General features: G+C 44.4%; 1 protein-coding gene across 1 annotated transcript in view; it reads right to left on the minus strand.

Moving 5' to 3' along the window:
• Positions 1-16138, minus strand: part of LOC124041063 (calcium/calmodulin-dependent 3',5'-cyclic nucleotide phosphodiesterase 1C-like) — a 55442-nt gene that overhangs the window by 13845 nt on the left and 25459 nt on the right. Inside the window, exon 7 of the mRNA XM_046358230.1 lies at positions 1550-1651. Coding sequence (XP_046214186.1) covers positions 1550-1651 — 102 coding nt within the window. The remainder of the gene's footprint in view (positions 1-1549; positions 1652-16138) is intronic.

Consider the following 16138-nt stretch of genomic DNA (forward strand, 5'->3'; position numbering starts at 1 on the left):
CTAATAGAGGATCAGGACAGAGGAGAGGACAAGAACAAATAGAGGATCAGGACAGTGCTGACAGAGGAGAGGACAGGAACTAATAGAGGATCAGGACAGTGGTGACAGAGGAGAGGACAGGAACTAATAGAGGATCAGGACAGTGGTGACAGAGGAGAGGACAGGAATTAATAGAGGATCAGGACAGTGGTGACAGAGGAGAGGACAGGAACTAATAGAGGATCAGGACAGTGGTGACAGAGGAGAGGACAGGAACTAATAGAGGATCAGGAGAGATGAGAGGACAGGAACTAATAGAGGATCAGGACAGTGGTGACAGAGGAGAGGACAGGAACTAATAGAGGATCAGGACAGTGGTGACAGAGGAGAGGACAGGAACTAATAGAGGATCAGAACAGAGGAGAGGACAGGAACTAATAGAGGATCAGGACAGAGGAGAGGACAGGAACTAATAGAGGATCAGGACAGAGGAGAGGACAGGAACTAATAGAGGATCAGGACAGAGGAGAGGACAGGAACTAATAGAGGGTCAGGTAGGTGCTGACAGAGGAGAGGACAGGAACTAATAGAGGATCAGGACAGTGCTGACAGAGGAGAGGACAGGAACTAATAGAGAATCAGGACAGAGGAGAGGACAGGAACTAATAGAGGATCAGGACAGAGAGAGACAGGAACTAAGAGGGTCAGGACAGGTGGTGACAGAGGAGAGGACAGGAACTAATAGAGGATCAGGACAGTGGTGACAGAGGAGAGGACAGGAACTAATAGAGAATCAGGACAGAGGAGAGGACAGGAACTAATAGAGGATCAGGACAGAGAGGACAGGAACTAAGAGGGTCAGGTAGGTGCTGACAGAGGAGAGGACAGGAACTAATAGAGGATCAGGACAGTGCTGACAGAGGAGAGGACAGGAACTAATAGAGAATCAGGACAGAGGAGAGGACAGCAACTAATAGAGGATCAGGACAGAGGAGAGGATAGGAACTAATAGAGGATCAGGACAGAGGAGAGGATAGGAACTAATAGAGGATCAGGACAGAGGAGAGGACAGGAACTAATAGAGGATCAGGACAGAGGAGAGAACAGGAACTAATAGAGAATCAGGACAGTGCTGACAGAGGAGAGGACAGGAACTAATAGAGGATCAGGACAGAGGAGAGAACAGGAACTAATAGAGGATCAGGACAGTGCTGACAGAGGAGAGGACAGGAACTAATAGAGGATCAGGACAGTGGTGACAGAGGAGAGGACAGGAACTAATAGAGGATCAGGACAGAGGAGAGGACAGCAACTAATAGAGGATCAGGACAGAGGAGAGAACAGGAACTAATAGAGGATCAGGACAGAGGAGAGGACAGCAACTAATAGAGGATCAGGACAGAGGAGAGGACAGGAACTAATAGAGGATCAGGACAGAGGAGAGGACAGGAACTAATAGAGGATCAGGACAGAAACGAATAGAGGCTCAGGACAGTGGTGACAGAGGAGACAGCAGGAATGGGGAAGGAGATTTGGATGTATATAAGATCCGGAGGCTGTTAAGTCTCACCCATCCGGTTGCTGGAGAAAGTTCTTCATATGTTTCAGCTGCTGGAAGTGGCAGGACATGTCTGTAGCCAGAACCATCTGTACCAGCAGGCCCCTCAGCTCTCTGGGGAGACATACAGACAATGTCGAGAAGGAACCTGCAAGTAAGCATTTCATTGGACATATGCCATGCATGTACTTCACAACGAATAAAACTTGAAAGATGTTATTACCTGGTAGGTTCATTGATAATTTGTGTGAGATTGAGGGCATCAAGTTTAGAATTGTAGGATGGCCGGGGTGTTAAGCATGTCCCAGTTTAGGTCACCTAGCAACACGAGCTCAGAAGACAGATGGGGGAGCAATCAGATCACATATGGTGTCCAGGGCACAGCTAGGGGGAGTGGGTGGTCTATAGTAAGCGGCAACGGTGAGAGACTTGTTTCTGGAAAGGTGAATTTTTAGAAGTAGAAGCTTGAATTGTTTGGTTTACCGACCTGGGTAGTAGGACAGAACTCTGCAGTAGATTGCAACACCGCCCCATTTGGCAGTTATATATTGGCGGAAAATGTTATAGTTAGGGATGGAGATAACATGTTATTACACTCCTATTACATGTTATTACACTCATATTACTCCAATACATGTTATTATACTCCCATTACTCATATGACATGTTATTACATTTACATTTATACTCCCATTACTCCTATTACATGTTATTACACTCCTATTAAATGTTATTACACTCATATTACATGTTATTACACTCATATTACATGTTATTACATGTTATTATACTCCCATTACTCATATGACATGTTATTATACTCCCATTACTCCTATTACATGTTATTACACTCCTATTAAATGTTATTACACTCATATTACATGTTATTACACTCATATTACATGTTATTACACTCATATTACTCCTATTACATGTTATTATACTCCCATTACTCATATGACATGTTATTATACTCCCATTACTCCTATTACATGTTATTACACTCCTATTAAATGTTATTACACTCCTATTAAATGTTATTACACTCCTATGACATGTTATTACACTCCTATGACATGTTATTACACTCCTATGACATGTTATTACACTCCTATGACATGTTATTACACTCCTATGACATGTTATTACACTCTATGACATGTTATTACACTCCTATGAAGTTATTACACTCTTGACATTGTTATTACCTCCTATGACATGTTATTACACTCCCATGACATGTTATTACACTCCCATGACATGTTATTACACTCCCATGACATGTTATTACACTCCCATTACATGTTATTACACTCCTATTACATGTTATTACACTCCCATTACTCATATTACATGTTATTACACTCATATTACATGTTATTACACTCATATTACATGTTATTACACTCCTATTACTCATATTACATGTTATTACATGTTATTACACTCCTATTACATGTTATTACACTCCTATTACATGTTATTACACTCCTATTACATGTTATTACACGTTATTACACTCCTATTACTCATATTACATGTTATTACACTCCTATTACATGTTATTACACTCCTATTACTCATATTACATGTTATTACATGTTATTACACTCCTATTACATGTTATTACACTCCTATTACACATTATTATTATTACATGTTATTACACTCCTATTAAATGTTATTACACTCCCATTACTCATATTACATGTTATTACATTTTATTACACTCCAATTACTATTACATGTTATTACACTCCTATTACATGTTATTATACTCCCATTACTCCTATTACATGTTATTACATGTTATTACACTCCTATTACATGTTATTATACTGTTATTACATGTTATTATACTCCCATTACATGTTATTACATGTTATTACACTCCAATTACTCCTATTACATGTTGTTACATGTTATTACAGTCATATTACTCATATTACATGTTATTACACTCCTATTACTCATATTACATGTTATTACATGTTATTACAGCCATATTACTCATGACATGTTATTACACTCCTATTACTCATATTACATGTTATTACACTCATATTACATGTTATTACAGTCCTATTACTTATATTACATGTTATTACACTCCTAGTACTCATATTACATGTCCTATTACATGTTATTACAGTCCTATTACTCCATATTACATGTTATTATACCCCACCACCCTATTACATGTTATTACATGACTTATTACAAAAGCGTCTGCTATTACACATATTACATGTTATTACACTCCTATTACTCATATTACATGTTATTACACTCCTATTACTCATATTACATGCTAGTTGGTAGAGCATGGCGCTATTACTCATATTACATGTTATTACATCCCCGTTATTACACTCATATTACTCAATGTATGCATTACATGACTGTAAGTCGCTATTATAAAACATGTTATTAATGACACACATACATATATATATTACATGTTATTACATATTACACTCATATTACTATATTACATATTATTATATATTATTACACTATATTGCTCCTATACATGTTATATATATTATACACTCCTATTACTCATATTACATGTTATTACACTCCTATTACTCATATTACATGTTATTACACTCCTATTACTCATATTACATGTTATTATACTCCTATTACTCATATTACATGTTATAAAACTCCTATTACTCATATTACATGTTATTACATGTTATTACACTCCTATTATTACTATGACATTTTATTACATGTTATGTTGTGCTAGCTGATTAGCTGTTGTTGTCCACCTACTGTTTTAGCTAGCTCTCCCAATTCAACACCTGTGATTACTGTATGCCTCGCTGTATGTCTCTCTCAAGTGTCAATATGCCTTGTATACTGTTGTTCAGGTTAGTTATCATTGTTTTAGTTCACAATGGAGCCTCTAGTTCCACTCCTCATACCCCTGATACCTCCTTTGTCCCACCTCCCACACATGCGGTGACCTCACCCATTACAACCAGCATGTCCAGAGATACAACCTCTCTCATAATCACCCAGTACCTGGGCTTAGCTCCGCTGTACCCGCACCCCACCATACCCCTGTCTGCGCATTCTGCCCTGAATATATTCTACCATGCCCAGAAACCTGCTCCTCTTATTCTCTGTCCCCAACGCTCTAGGCAACCAGTTTTGATAGCCTTTAGCCGCACCCTCATACTACTCCTTCTCTGTTCCGCGGGTGATGTGGAGGTAAACCCAGGCCCCGCATGTCCCGAGGTACCCTCATTTGTTGACTTCTGTGATCGAAAAAGTCTTGGTTTTATGCATGTCAACATCAGAAGCCTCCTCCCTAAGTTTGTTTTACTCACTGCTTTAGCACACTCTGCTAACCCTGATGTCCTTGCCGTGTCTGAATCCTGGCTCAGGAAGGCCACCAAAAATTCTGAGATTTCCATACCCAACTATAACATCTTCTGTCAAGATAGAACTGCCAAAGGGGGAGGAGTTGCAGTTTACTGCAGAGATAGCCTGCAAAGTAATGTCATACTTTCCAGGTCCATACCCAAACAGTTCGAACTACTCATTTTGAAAATTACTCTCTCCAGAAATAAGTCTCTCACTTTTAGATTTGCTAACTTCAAAAATGACTCGGGACGTCGGTTTTGATAAGAAAACGTATTTTAGTAAGAATACTTGTTTACGTTACATTTAACAACAATGGTTTTGGTACAGAGCAATGCAGGTAAAATGCTGTCGGAAAGTCAGCTACAATCACCCAACACCTGCACATAATTGGCGCGTTATCACTCATTCCTCTCGCAAGGCATTCTGGGACTTGCAGTCAAAAAGGTGTGAGATTCAGCAGCTTTGACATATGAGCACTAATCACAAGGTCTTTCCTTCCAAATCTGCTCTTGAGTAGAGTGATTGCATTATCATAGTTACTGTCTGTTAACATCAGTCCTGCTACTGCCTTTGCAGCTGGTCCAGTGAGATATGTTTTCAGATAGATAAACTTCTCTTTTTTACACAGTGAATCATTGTTGTGAATAGCAGTCTCATACTGGCTCCAAAACTCCTGCCACATACTGACATCTCCATAGAATTTCTCAATAATCAACTTCGGAAGCCTTACTGATTGTCTCTGTGATATGTTTGAGTTAGCGTCACTCACCCGGGCTGGTAGTGGATTGACGTCCTGTTTCGTCGTTATCACTCTTTGTGCACGACTCTTCAGCATGATAATGCGCTCTTTATAATCCTCCGTGCATGCAATCTCTGCCTCCAATCCGTCCAATGGCGTTAACTGTTCAATTCCACGATCGAGTTCAAACAAACTGTCCTCCTTAGCTGATAACAATTCCAACAATGTACTCAAGTGATCGGTATCCGGATTTGACTGGGATATTTCCACATCAATCTGATTCAAAATCTGCGTTGTTGCGCCTCGAATGGTACCCGGCTTTCGTCTCATTCTTTCTGCTTCATGCCGACGTTCCTCCTCAGCCATTTCAGCCACTTCTTCGTCGCAGCTCATATCTCGGGTTTCGGCACCAAATGTTAGATTTGCTAACTTCAAATTAATGACTCGGGACGTCGGTTTTGATAAGAAAGCTTCTTTTAGTAAGAATACTTGGTTACGTTACATTTAACAACAATGGTTTTGGTACAGAGCAATGCAGGTAAGATGCTGTCGGAAAGTCAGCTACAATCACCCAACACCTGCACATAATTGGCGCGTTATCACTCATTCCTCTCGCAAGGCATTCTGGGACTTGCAGTCAAAAAAGCATAATTCAACACAACCCAATACAATTACATATGCAAATAAATCTAAAGAAATATCTCAAATCTCAGCTCAAAGACTAAACTTAAACATTAACTGTAACACATTAAAGTTACAACACTCACTGTTGCCGCCTGCTACCGACCCCCCTCAGCTCCCAGCTGTGCCCTGGACACCATTTGTGAATTGATTGCCCCCCATCTAGCTTCAGAGTTTGTTCTGCTAGGTGACCTAAACTGGGATATGCTTAACACCCCGGCAGTCCTACAATCTAAGCTAGATGCCCTCAATCTCACACAAATCATCAAAGAACCCACCAGGTACAACCCTAACTCTGTAAGCAAGGGCACCCTCATAGACGTCATCTTGACCAACTGGCCCTCCAAATACACCTCCGCTGTCTTCAACCAGGATCTCAGCGACCACTGCCTCATTGCCTGTATCCGCTACGGTGCCGCAGTCAAACGACCACCCCTCATCACTGTCAAACGCTCCCTAAAACACTTCTGTGAGCAGGCCTTTCTAATCGACCTGGCCCGGGTATCCTGGAAGGACATTGACCTCATCCTGTCAGTTGAGGATGCCTGGTCATTCTTTAAAAGTAACTTCCTCACCATTTTAGATAAGCATGCTCCGTTCAAAAAATGCAGAACTAAGAACAGATACAGCCATTGGTTCACTCCAGACCTGACTGCCCTCGACCAGCACAAAAACATCCTGTGGCGGACTGCAAGAGCATCGAATAGTCCCCGCGATATGCAACTGTTCAGGGAAGTCAGGAACCAATACACGCAGTCAGTGAGGAAAGCTAAGGCCAGCTTCTTCAGGCAGAAGTTTGCATCCTGTAGCTCCAACTCCAAAAAGTTCTGGGTCACTGTGAAGTCCATGGATAACAAGAGCACCTCCTCCCAGCTTCCCACTGCACTGAGGCTAGGTAACACGGTCACCACCGATAAATCCATGATTATCGAAAACTTCAACAAGCATTTCTCAACGGCTGGCCATGCCTTCCGCCTGGCTACTCCAACCTCGGCCAACAGCTCCGCCCCCCGCAGCTACTTGCCCAAGCCTCTCCAGGTTCTCCTTTACCCAAATCCAGATAGCAGATGTTCTGAAAGACCTGCAAAACCTGGACCCGTACAAATCAGCTGGGCTTGACTCCTATTACATGTTATTACATGTTATTACACTCCAATTACTCCTATTACATGTTATTACATGTTATTACAGTCCTATTACTCATATTACATGTTATTACACTCCTATTACTCATATTACATGTTATTACATGTTATTACAGTCCTATTACTCATATTACATGTTATTACACTGTTATTACTCTCCTATTACATGTTATTACATGTTATTACAGTCCTATTACTCATATTACATGTTATTATACTCCCATTACTCCTATTACATGTTATTACATGTTATTACACTCCTATTACTCATATTACATGTTATTACACTCCTATTACTCATATTACATGTTATTACATGTTATTACAGTCCTATTACTCATATTACATGTTATTATACTCCCATTACTCCTATTACATGTTATTACATGTTATTACACTCCTATTACTCATATTACATGTTATTACACTCCTATTACTCCTATTACATGTTATTATACTCCTATTACTCCTATTACATGTTATTACACTCATATTACATGTTATTATACTCCTATTACTCATATTACATGTTATTACATGTTATTACACTCCTATTACTCATATTACATGTTATTACATGTTATTACACTCATATTGCTCCTGTTACATGTTATTACATGTTATAACACTCCTATTACTCATATTACACTACTCATTTTGAAAATTACTCTCTCCAGAAATAAGCCTCTCACTGTTGCCGCCTGCTACCGACCCCCCTCAGCTCCCAGCTGTGCCCTGGACACCATTTGTGAATTGATTGCCCCCATCTAGCTTCAGAGTTTGTTCTGCTAGGTGACCTAAACTGGGATATGCTTAACACCCCGGCAGTCCTACAATCTAAGCTAGATGCCCTCAATCTCACACAAATCATCAAAGAACCAACCAGGTACAACCCTAACTCTGTAAGCAAGGGCACCCTCATAGACGTCATCCTGACCAACTGGCCCTCCAAATACACCTCCGCTGTCTTCAACCAGGATCTCAGCGACCACTGCCTCATTGCCTGTATCCGCTACGGTGCCGCAGTCAAACGACCACCCCTCATCACTGTCAAATGCTCCCTAAAACACTTCTGTGAGCAGGCCTTTCTAATCGACCTGGCCCGGGTATCCTGGAAGGACATTGACCTCATCCTGTCAGTTGAGGATGCCTGGTCATTCTTTAAAAGTAACTTCCTCACCATTTTAGGTAAGCATGCTCCGTTCAAAAAATGCAGAACTAAGAACAGATACAGCCCTTGGTTCACTCCAGACCTGACTGCCCTCGACCAGCACAAAAACATCCTGTGGCGGACTGCAAGAGCATCGAATAGTCCCCGCGATATGCAACTGTTCAGGGAATAGTCCCCGCGATATGCAACTTGTAGATTCCAAGATGGCGTAGCAGTCGGACGTGTGTTTAGTCTTGTCCCGTCCTGTCTAGTGTAAATATAGTTTTATTCGTTTTTTTTCTGTATATATTTCGTACATATTTTAATCTCACTTTCCAACTAGAGCTGAATATACTCTCCTGCAACCCGCATCACCCAATGTGGTACGGATCTGCTTTTTCTATATTTTACTTTAGTACCGGAACCCCCATCAGAAGCTAGCCAGCTAACTAGCTACTAGCTAGTACTCAGTTAGCCATTGCTAGCGGTCTTCAAAGCTAACTAGGACACCAGCGCGACATCAACCCAGAGCACATCAGACTGCTTTTTCTCCGGATTCCTACCGCAAGCTCTGAACCTTTACACCGGATCATCGCAACTAGCTAGCTGCAATCCGAGTGGCTACTCCTGGCTAACGTCTCTGTCCCAAAACAAGCACCAATTAGCCTTGAACTAGCCTCGAGCTAAGCCCATCTCCCGACTAGCCGAAGAGGCCCAACAATACCTCTTCTGCCAATTGGCCTGGACCCTTTACTGCCGAAACGGAGCCCCGCCGATCCATCACGACTGGTCCGCCGACATAATCGTCCGAGGTGGTTTCAACAGGCTTTTTCGTTGCGACATCGTCAAAGATCCATCTGCTGGCCAAGGCCCGCGAGCTTTCTGAAACGCTGTGTCTCCAGCTCACCTAGCGTACTAGAGCACCTGTAGCATACTCCTGGGCTACAATTACCCGGGCCCACGACCTTTCTGTCGATGTCACCGCATGAAGAGGAATAAACAGACTCACCCCATCGCGACGTCCCCCCAAAGGTTAACTCTCTAGCCCTTGCTATCTCCCTGCTTGCTAATTCGGCCTGCTAACGGCTAGCTTGTCTAGCCTGGGCCTACGAACTGTTAGCTTGTTAGCACAGGCCTGCTAACCATCTGAATCACTGCATCCCAAACACTCTGAACCCATTTACTTTCTATCTCTTTTTGATTTTTATTTTGTTTATACCTTCCGGAAACTTGCCTCACCCACTGTGGTACGGAATCGCTGTTACTTTTAATTTTTATTTTATTTTTATGACACACACAAGAACCTCCAGACGCTAACCAGCTAACTAGCTACAAGCTATTTAGTCATTGTTAGTTTTAAAAAATAAAATAAAAACCTGGATAACACTCGCCAGCCCAGCCCCCCTGCCCCATCCACCGCTGCCCCCTGGACACTGATCTCTTGGCTACATAGCTGACGCACACTGGACTGCCCATTAATCACGGTACTCCACTCTGCTTGTTTGTTTTATCTGTCGGCCCAGTTGCCTAGTCAACGCCATTTTACCTGCTGTTTGTTGTGCTAGCTGATTAGCCTCGCCCACTGTTTTTAGCTAGCTTTCTCAATTCAACACCTGTGACTACTGTATGCCTCGCTGTATGTCTCTCTCAAATGTCAATATGCCTTGTATACTGTTGTTCAGGTTAGTTATCATTGTTTTAGTTCACAATGGAGCCCCTAGATCCACTCTGCATACCCCTGTTACCTCCCTTGTCCCACCCCCCACACATGCGGTGACATCACCCATTACAACCAGCATGTCCAGAGATACAACCTCTCATCATCACCCAGTGCCTGGGCTTACCTCCGCTGTACCCGCACCCCACCATACCCCTGTCTGCGCATTATGCCCTGAATATATTCTACCATGCCCAGAAACCTGCTCCTCTTATCCTCTGCCCCCAACGCTCTAGTCGACCAGTTTTGATAGCCTTTAGCCGTACCCTCATACTACTCCTTCTCTGTTCCGCGGGTGATGTGGAGGTAAACCCAGGCCCCGCATGTCCCGAGGTACCCTCATTTGTTGACTTCTGTGATCGAAAAGTCTTGGTTTTATGCATGTCAACATCAGAAGCCTCCTCCCTAAGTTTGTTTTACTCACTGCTTTAGCACACTCTGCTAACCCTGATGTCCTTGCCGTGTCTGAATCCTGGCTCAGGAAGGCCACCAAAAATTCAGAGATTTCCATACCCAACTATAACATCTTCCGTCAAGATAGAACTGCCAAAGGGGGCGGAGTCGCAGTCTACTGCAGAGATAGCCTGCAAAGTAATGTCATACTTTCCAGGTCCATACCCAAACAGTTTGAACTACTAATTTTGAAAATTACTCTCTCCAGAAACAAGTCTCTCACTGTTGCCGCCTGCTACCGACCCCTCTCAGCTCCCAGCTGTGCCCTGGACACCATTTGTGAATTGATCGCCCCCCATCTAGCTTCAGAGCTCGTTCTGTTAGGTGACCTAAACTGGGATATGCTTAACACCCCGGCAGTCCTACAATCTAAGCTAGATGCCCTCAATCTCACTCAAATCATCAAGGAACCCACCAGGTACAACCCTAACTCTGTAAACAAGGGCACCCTCATAGACGTCATCCTGACCAACTGGCCCTCCAAATATACCTCTGCTGTCTTCAACCAGGATCTCAGCGATCACTGCCTCATCGCCTGTATCCGCCACGGAGCCGCAGTCAAACGACCACCCCTCATCACTGTCAAACGCTCCCTAAAACACTTCTGTGAGCAGGCCTTTCTAATCGACCTGGCCCGGGTATCCTGGAAGGAGATTGACCTCATCCCGTCAGTTGAGGATGCATGGTCATTCTTTAAAAGTAACTTCCTCACCATTCTAGATAAGCATGCTCCGTTCAAAAAATGCAGAACCAAGAACAGATACAGCCCTTGGTTCACTCCAGACCTGACTGCCCTCGACCAGCACAAAAACATCCTGTGGCGGACTGCAATAGCATCGAATAGCCCCCGTGATATGCAACTGTTCAGGGAAGTCAGGAACCAATACACGCAGTCAGTCAGGAAAGCTAAGGCCAGCTTCTTCAGGCAGAAGTTTGCATCCTGTAGCTCTAACTCCAAAAAGTTCTGGGACACTGTGAAGTCCATGGAGAACAAGAGCACCTCCTCCCAGCTGCCCACTGCACTGAGGCTAGGAAACACGGTCTCCACCGATAAATCCATGATTATCGAAAACTTCAATAAGCACTTCTCAACGGCTGGCCATGCCTTCCGCCTGGCTACTCCAACCTCGGCCAACAGCTCCGCCCCCCGTAGCTCCTCACCCAAGCCTCTCCAGGTTCTCCTTTACCCAAATCCAGATAGCAGATGTTCTGAAAGAGCTGCAAAACCTGGACCCGTAAAAATCAGCTGGGCTTGACAATCTGGACCCGCTATTTCTGAAACTATCTGCCGCCATTGTCGCAACCCCTATTACCAGCCTGTTCAACCTCTCTTTCATATCGTCTGAGATCCCCAAGGATTGGAAAGCTGCCGCAGTCATCCCCCTCTTCAAAGGGGGAGACACCCTGGACCCAAACTGTTACAGACCTATATCCATCCTGCCCTGCCTATCTAAGGTCTTCGAAAGCCAAGTCAACAAACAGGTCACTGACCATCTCAAATTCCTATCCTACCGATCCTCGACTTCGGCGATGTCATCTACAAAATGGCTTCCAACACTCTACTCAGCAAACTGGATGCAGTCTATCACAGTGCCATCCGTTTTGTCACTAAAGCACCTTATACCACCCACCACTGCGACTTGTATGCTCTAGTCGGCTGGCCCTCACTACATATTCGTCGCCAGACCCACTGGCTGCAGGTCATCTACAAGTCCATGCTAGGTAAAGCTCCGCCTTATCTCAGTTCACTGGTCACGATGGCAACACCCATCCGTAGCACGCGCTCCAGCAGGTGTATCTCACTGATCATCCCTAAAGCAAACACATCATTTGGCCGCCTTTCGTTCCAGTACTCTGCTGCCTGTGACTGGAACGAATTGCAAAAATCGCTGAAGTTGGAGACTTTTATCTCCCTCACCAACTTCAAACATCACCTATCCGAGCAGCTAACCGATTGCTGCAGCTGTACATAGTCTATAGGAAAATAGCCCACCCATTTTCACCTACCTCATTCCCATACTGTCTTTTATACTGTTTTTATTTATTTATTTTTCTGCTCTTTTGCACACCAATATCTCTACCTGTACATGACCATCTGATCATTTATCACTCCAGTGTTAATCTGCAAAACTGTATTATTCGCCTACCTCCTCATGCCTTTTGCACACATTGTATATAGACTGCCCATTTTTTTCTACTGTGTTATTGACTTGTTAATTGTTTATTCCATGTGTAACTCTGTGTTGTCTGTTCACACTGCTATGCTTTATCTTGGCCAGGTCGCAGTTGCAAATGAGAACTTGTTCTCAACTAGCCTACCTGGTTAAATAAAGGTGAAATAAAATAAATAAATAAAAAAGTCAGGAACCAATACACGCAGTCAGTGAGGAAAGCTAAGGCCAGCTTCTTCAGGCAGAAGTTTGCATCCTGTAGCTCCAACTCCAAAAAGTTCTGGGACACTGTGAAGTCCATGGAGAACAAGAGCACCTCCTCCCAGCTGCCCACTGCACTGAGGCTAGGTAACACGGTCACCACCGATAAATCCATGATTATCGAAAACTTCAACAAGCATTTCTCAACGGCTGGCCATGCCTTCCGCCTGGCTACTCCAACCTCGGCCAACAGCTCCGCCCCCCCGCAGCTACTTGCCCAAGCCTCTCCAGGTTCTCCTTTACCCAAATCCAGATAGCAGATGTTCTGAAAGAGCTGCAAAACCTGGACCCGTACAAATCAGCTGGGCTTGACAATCTGGACCCTCTATTTCTGAAACTATCCGCCGCCATTGTCGCAACCCCTATTACCAGCCTGTTCAACCTCTCTTTCATATCGTCTGAGATCCCCAAGGATTGGAAAGCTGCCGCAGTCATCCCACCCTTCAAAGGCGGAGACACCCTGGACCCAAACTGTTACAGACCTATATCCATTCTGCACTGCCTATCTAAGTTCTTCGAAAGCCAAGTCAACAAACAGGTCACTGACCATCTCGAATCCCACTGTACCTTCTCCGCTGTGCAATCTGGTTTCCGAGCCGGTCACGGGTGCACCTCAGCCACGCTCAAGGTACTAAACGATATCATAACCACCATCGATAAAAGACAGTACTGTGCAGCCGTCTTCATCGACCTTGCCAAGGCTTTCGACTCTGTCAATCACCATATTCTTATTGGCAGACTCAGTAGCCTCGGTTTTTCGGATGACTGCCTTGCCTGCTTCACCAATTACTTTGCAGACAGAGTTCAGTGTGTCAAATCGGAGGGCATGCTGTCCGGTCATCTGGCAGTCTCTATGGGGGTGCCACAGGGTTCAATTCTCGGGCCGTATATATCAATGATGTTGCTCTTGCTGCGGGTGATTCCCTGATCCACCTCTACGCAGACGACACCATTCTATATACTTCCGGCCCGTCCTTGGACACTGTGCTATCTAACCTCCAAACAAGCTTCAACGCCATACAACACTCCTTCCGTGGCCTCCAACTGCTCTTAAACGCTAGTAAAACCAAATGCATGCTTTTCAACCGTTCGCTGCCTGCACCCGCACGCCTGACCAGCATCACCACCCTGGATGGTTCCGACCTTGAATATGTGGACATCTATAAGTACCTAGGTGTCTGGCTAGACTGTAAACTCTCCTTCCAGACTCATATCAAACATCTCCAATCGAAAATCAAATCAAGAGTCGGCTTTCTATTCCGCAACAAAGCCTCCTTCACTCACGCCGCCAAACTTACCCTAGTAAAACTGACTATCCTACCGATCCTCGACTTTGGCGATGTCATCTACAAAATTGCTTCCAACACTCTACTCAGCAAACTGGATGCAGTTTATCACAGTGCCATCCGTTTGGTCACTAAAGCACCTTATACCACCCACCACTGCGACTTGTATGCTCTAGTCGGCTGGCCCTCGCTACATATTCGTCGCCAGACCCACTGGCTCCAGGTCATCTACAAGTCCATGCTAGGTAAAGCTCCGCCTTATCTCAGTTCACTGGTCACGATGGCAACACCCATCCGTAGCACGCGCTCCAGCAGGTGTATCTCACTGATCATCCCTAAAGCCAACACCTCATTTGGCCACCTTTCGTTCCAGTACTCTGCTGCCTGTGACTGGAACGAATTGCAAAAATCGCTGAAGTTGGAGACTTTTATCTCCCTCACCTACTTCAAACATCAGCTATCTGAGCAGCTAACCGATCGCTGCAGCTGTACATAGTCTATTGGTAAATAGCCCACCCATTTTCACCTACCTCATCCCCATACTGTTTTTATTTATTTACTTTTCTGCTCTTTTGCACACCAATATCTCTACCTGTACATGTCCATCTGATCATTTATCACTCCAGTGTTAATCTGCAAAATTGTAATTATTCGCCTACCTCCTCATGCCTTTTGCACACAATGTATATAGACTCCCCTTTTTTTCTACTGTGTTATTGACTTGTTAATTGTTTACTCATTTTACATTACATTTACATTACATTTAAGTCATTTAGCAGACGCTCTTATCCAGAGCGACTTACAAATTGGTGCATTCACCTTATGACATCCAGTGGAACAGTCACTTACAATAGTGCATCTAAATCTTAAAGGGGGGGTGAGAGGGATTACTTATCCTATCCTAGGTATTCCTTAAAGAGGTGGGGTTTCAGGTGTCTCCGGAAGGTGGTGATTGACTCCGCTGTCCTGGCGTCGTGAGGGAGTTTGTTCCACCATTGGGGGGCCAGAGCAGCGAACAGTTTTGACTGGGCTGAGCGGGAGCTGTACTTCCTCAGTGGTAGGGAGGCGAGCAGGCCAGAGGTGGATGAACGCAGTGCCCTTGTTTGGGTGTAGGGCCTGATCAGAGCCTGGAGGTACTGAGGTGCCGTTCCCCTCACAGCTCCGTAGGCAAGCACCATGGTCTTGTAGCGGATGCGAGCTTCAACTGGAAGCCAGTGGAGAGAGCGGAGGAGCGGGGTGACGTGAGAGAACTTGGGAAGGTTGAACACCAGATGGGCTGCGGCGTTCTGAATGAGTTGTAGGGGTTTAATGGCACAGGCAGGGAGCCCAGCCAACAGCGAGTTGCAGTAATCCAGACGGGAGATGACAAGTGCCTGGATTAGGACCTGCGCCGCTTCCTGTGTGAGGCAGGGTCGTACTCTGCGGATGTTGTAGAGCATGAACCTACAGGAACGGGCCACCGCCTTGATGTTAGTTGAGAACGACAGGGTGTTGTCCAGGATCACGCCAATGTTCTTAGCGCTCTGGGAGGAGGACACAATGGAGTTGTCAAACCGTGATGGCGAGATCATGGAACGGGCAGTCCTTCCCCGGGAGAAAGAGCAATTACTCCTATTA

Source organism: Oncorhynchus gorbuscha, linkage group LG08, assembly GCF_021184085.1.
Source record: "Oncorhynchus gorbuscha isolate QuinsamMale2020 ecotype Even-year linkage group LG08, OgorEven_v1.0, whole genome shotgun sequence".
NCBI lineage: Eukaryota > Metazoa > Chordata > Actinopteri > Salmoniformes > Salmonidae > Oncorhynchus > Oncorhynchus gorbuscha.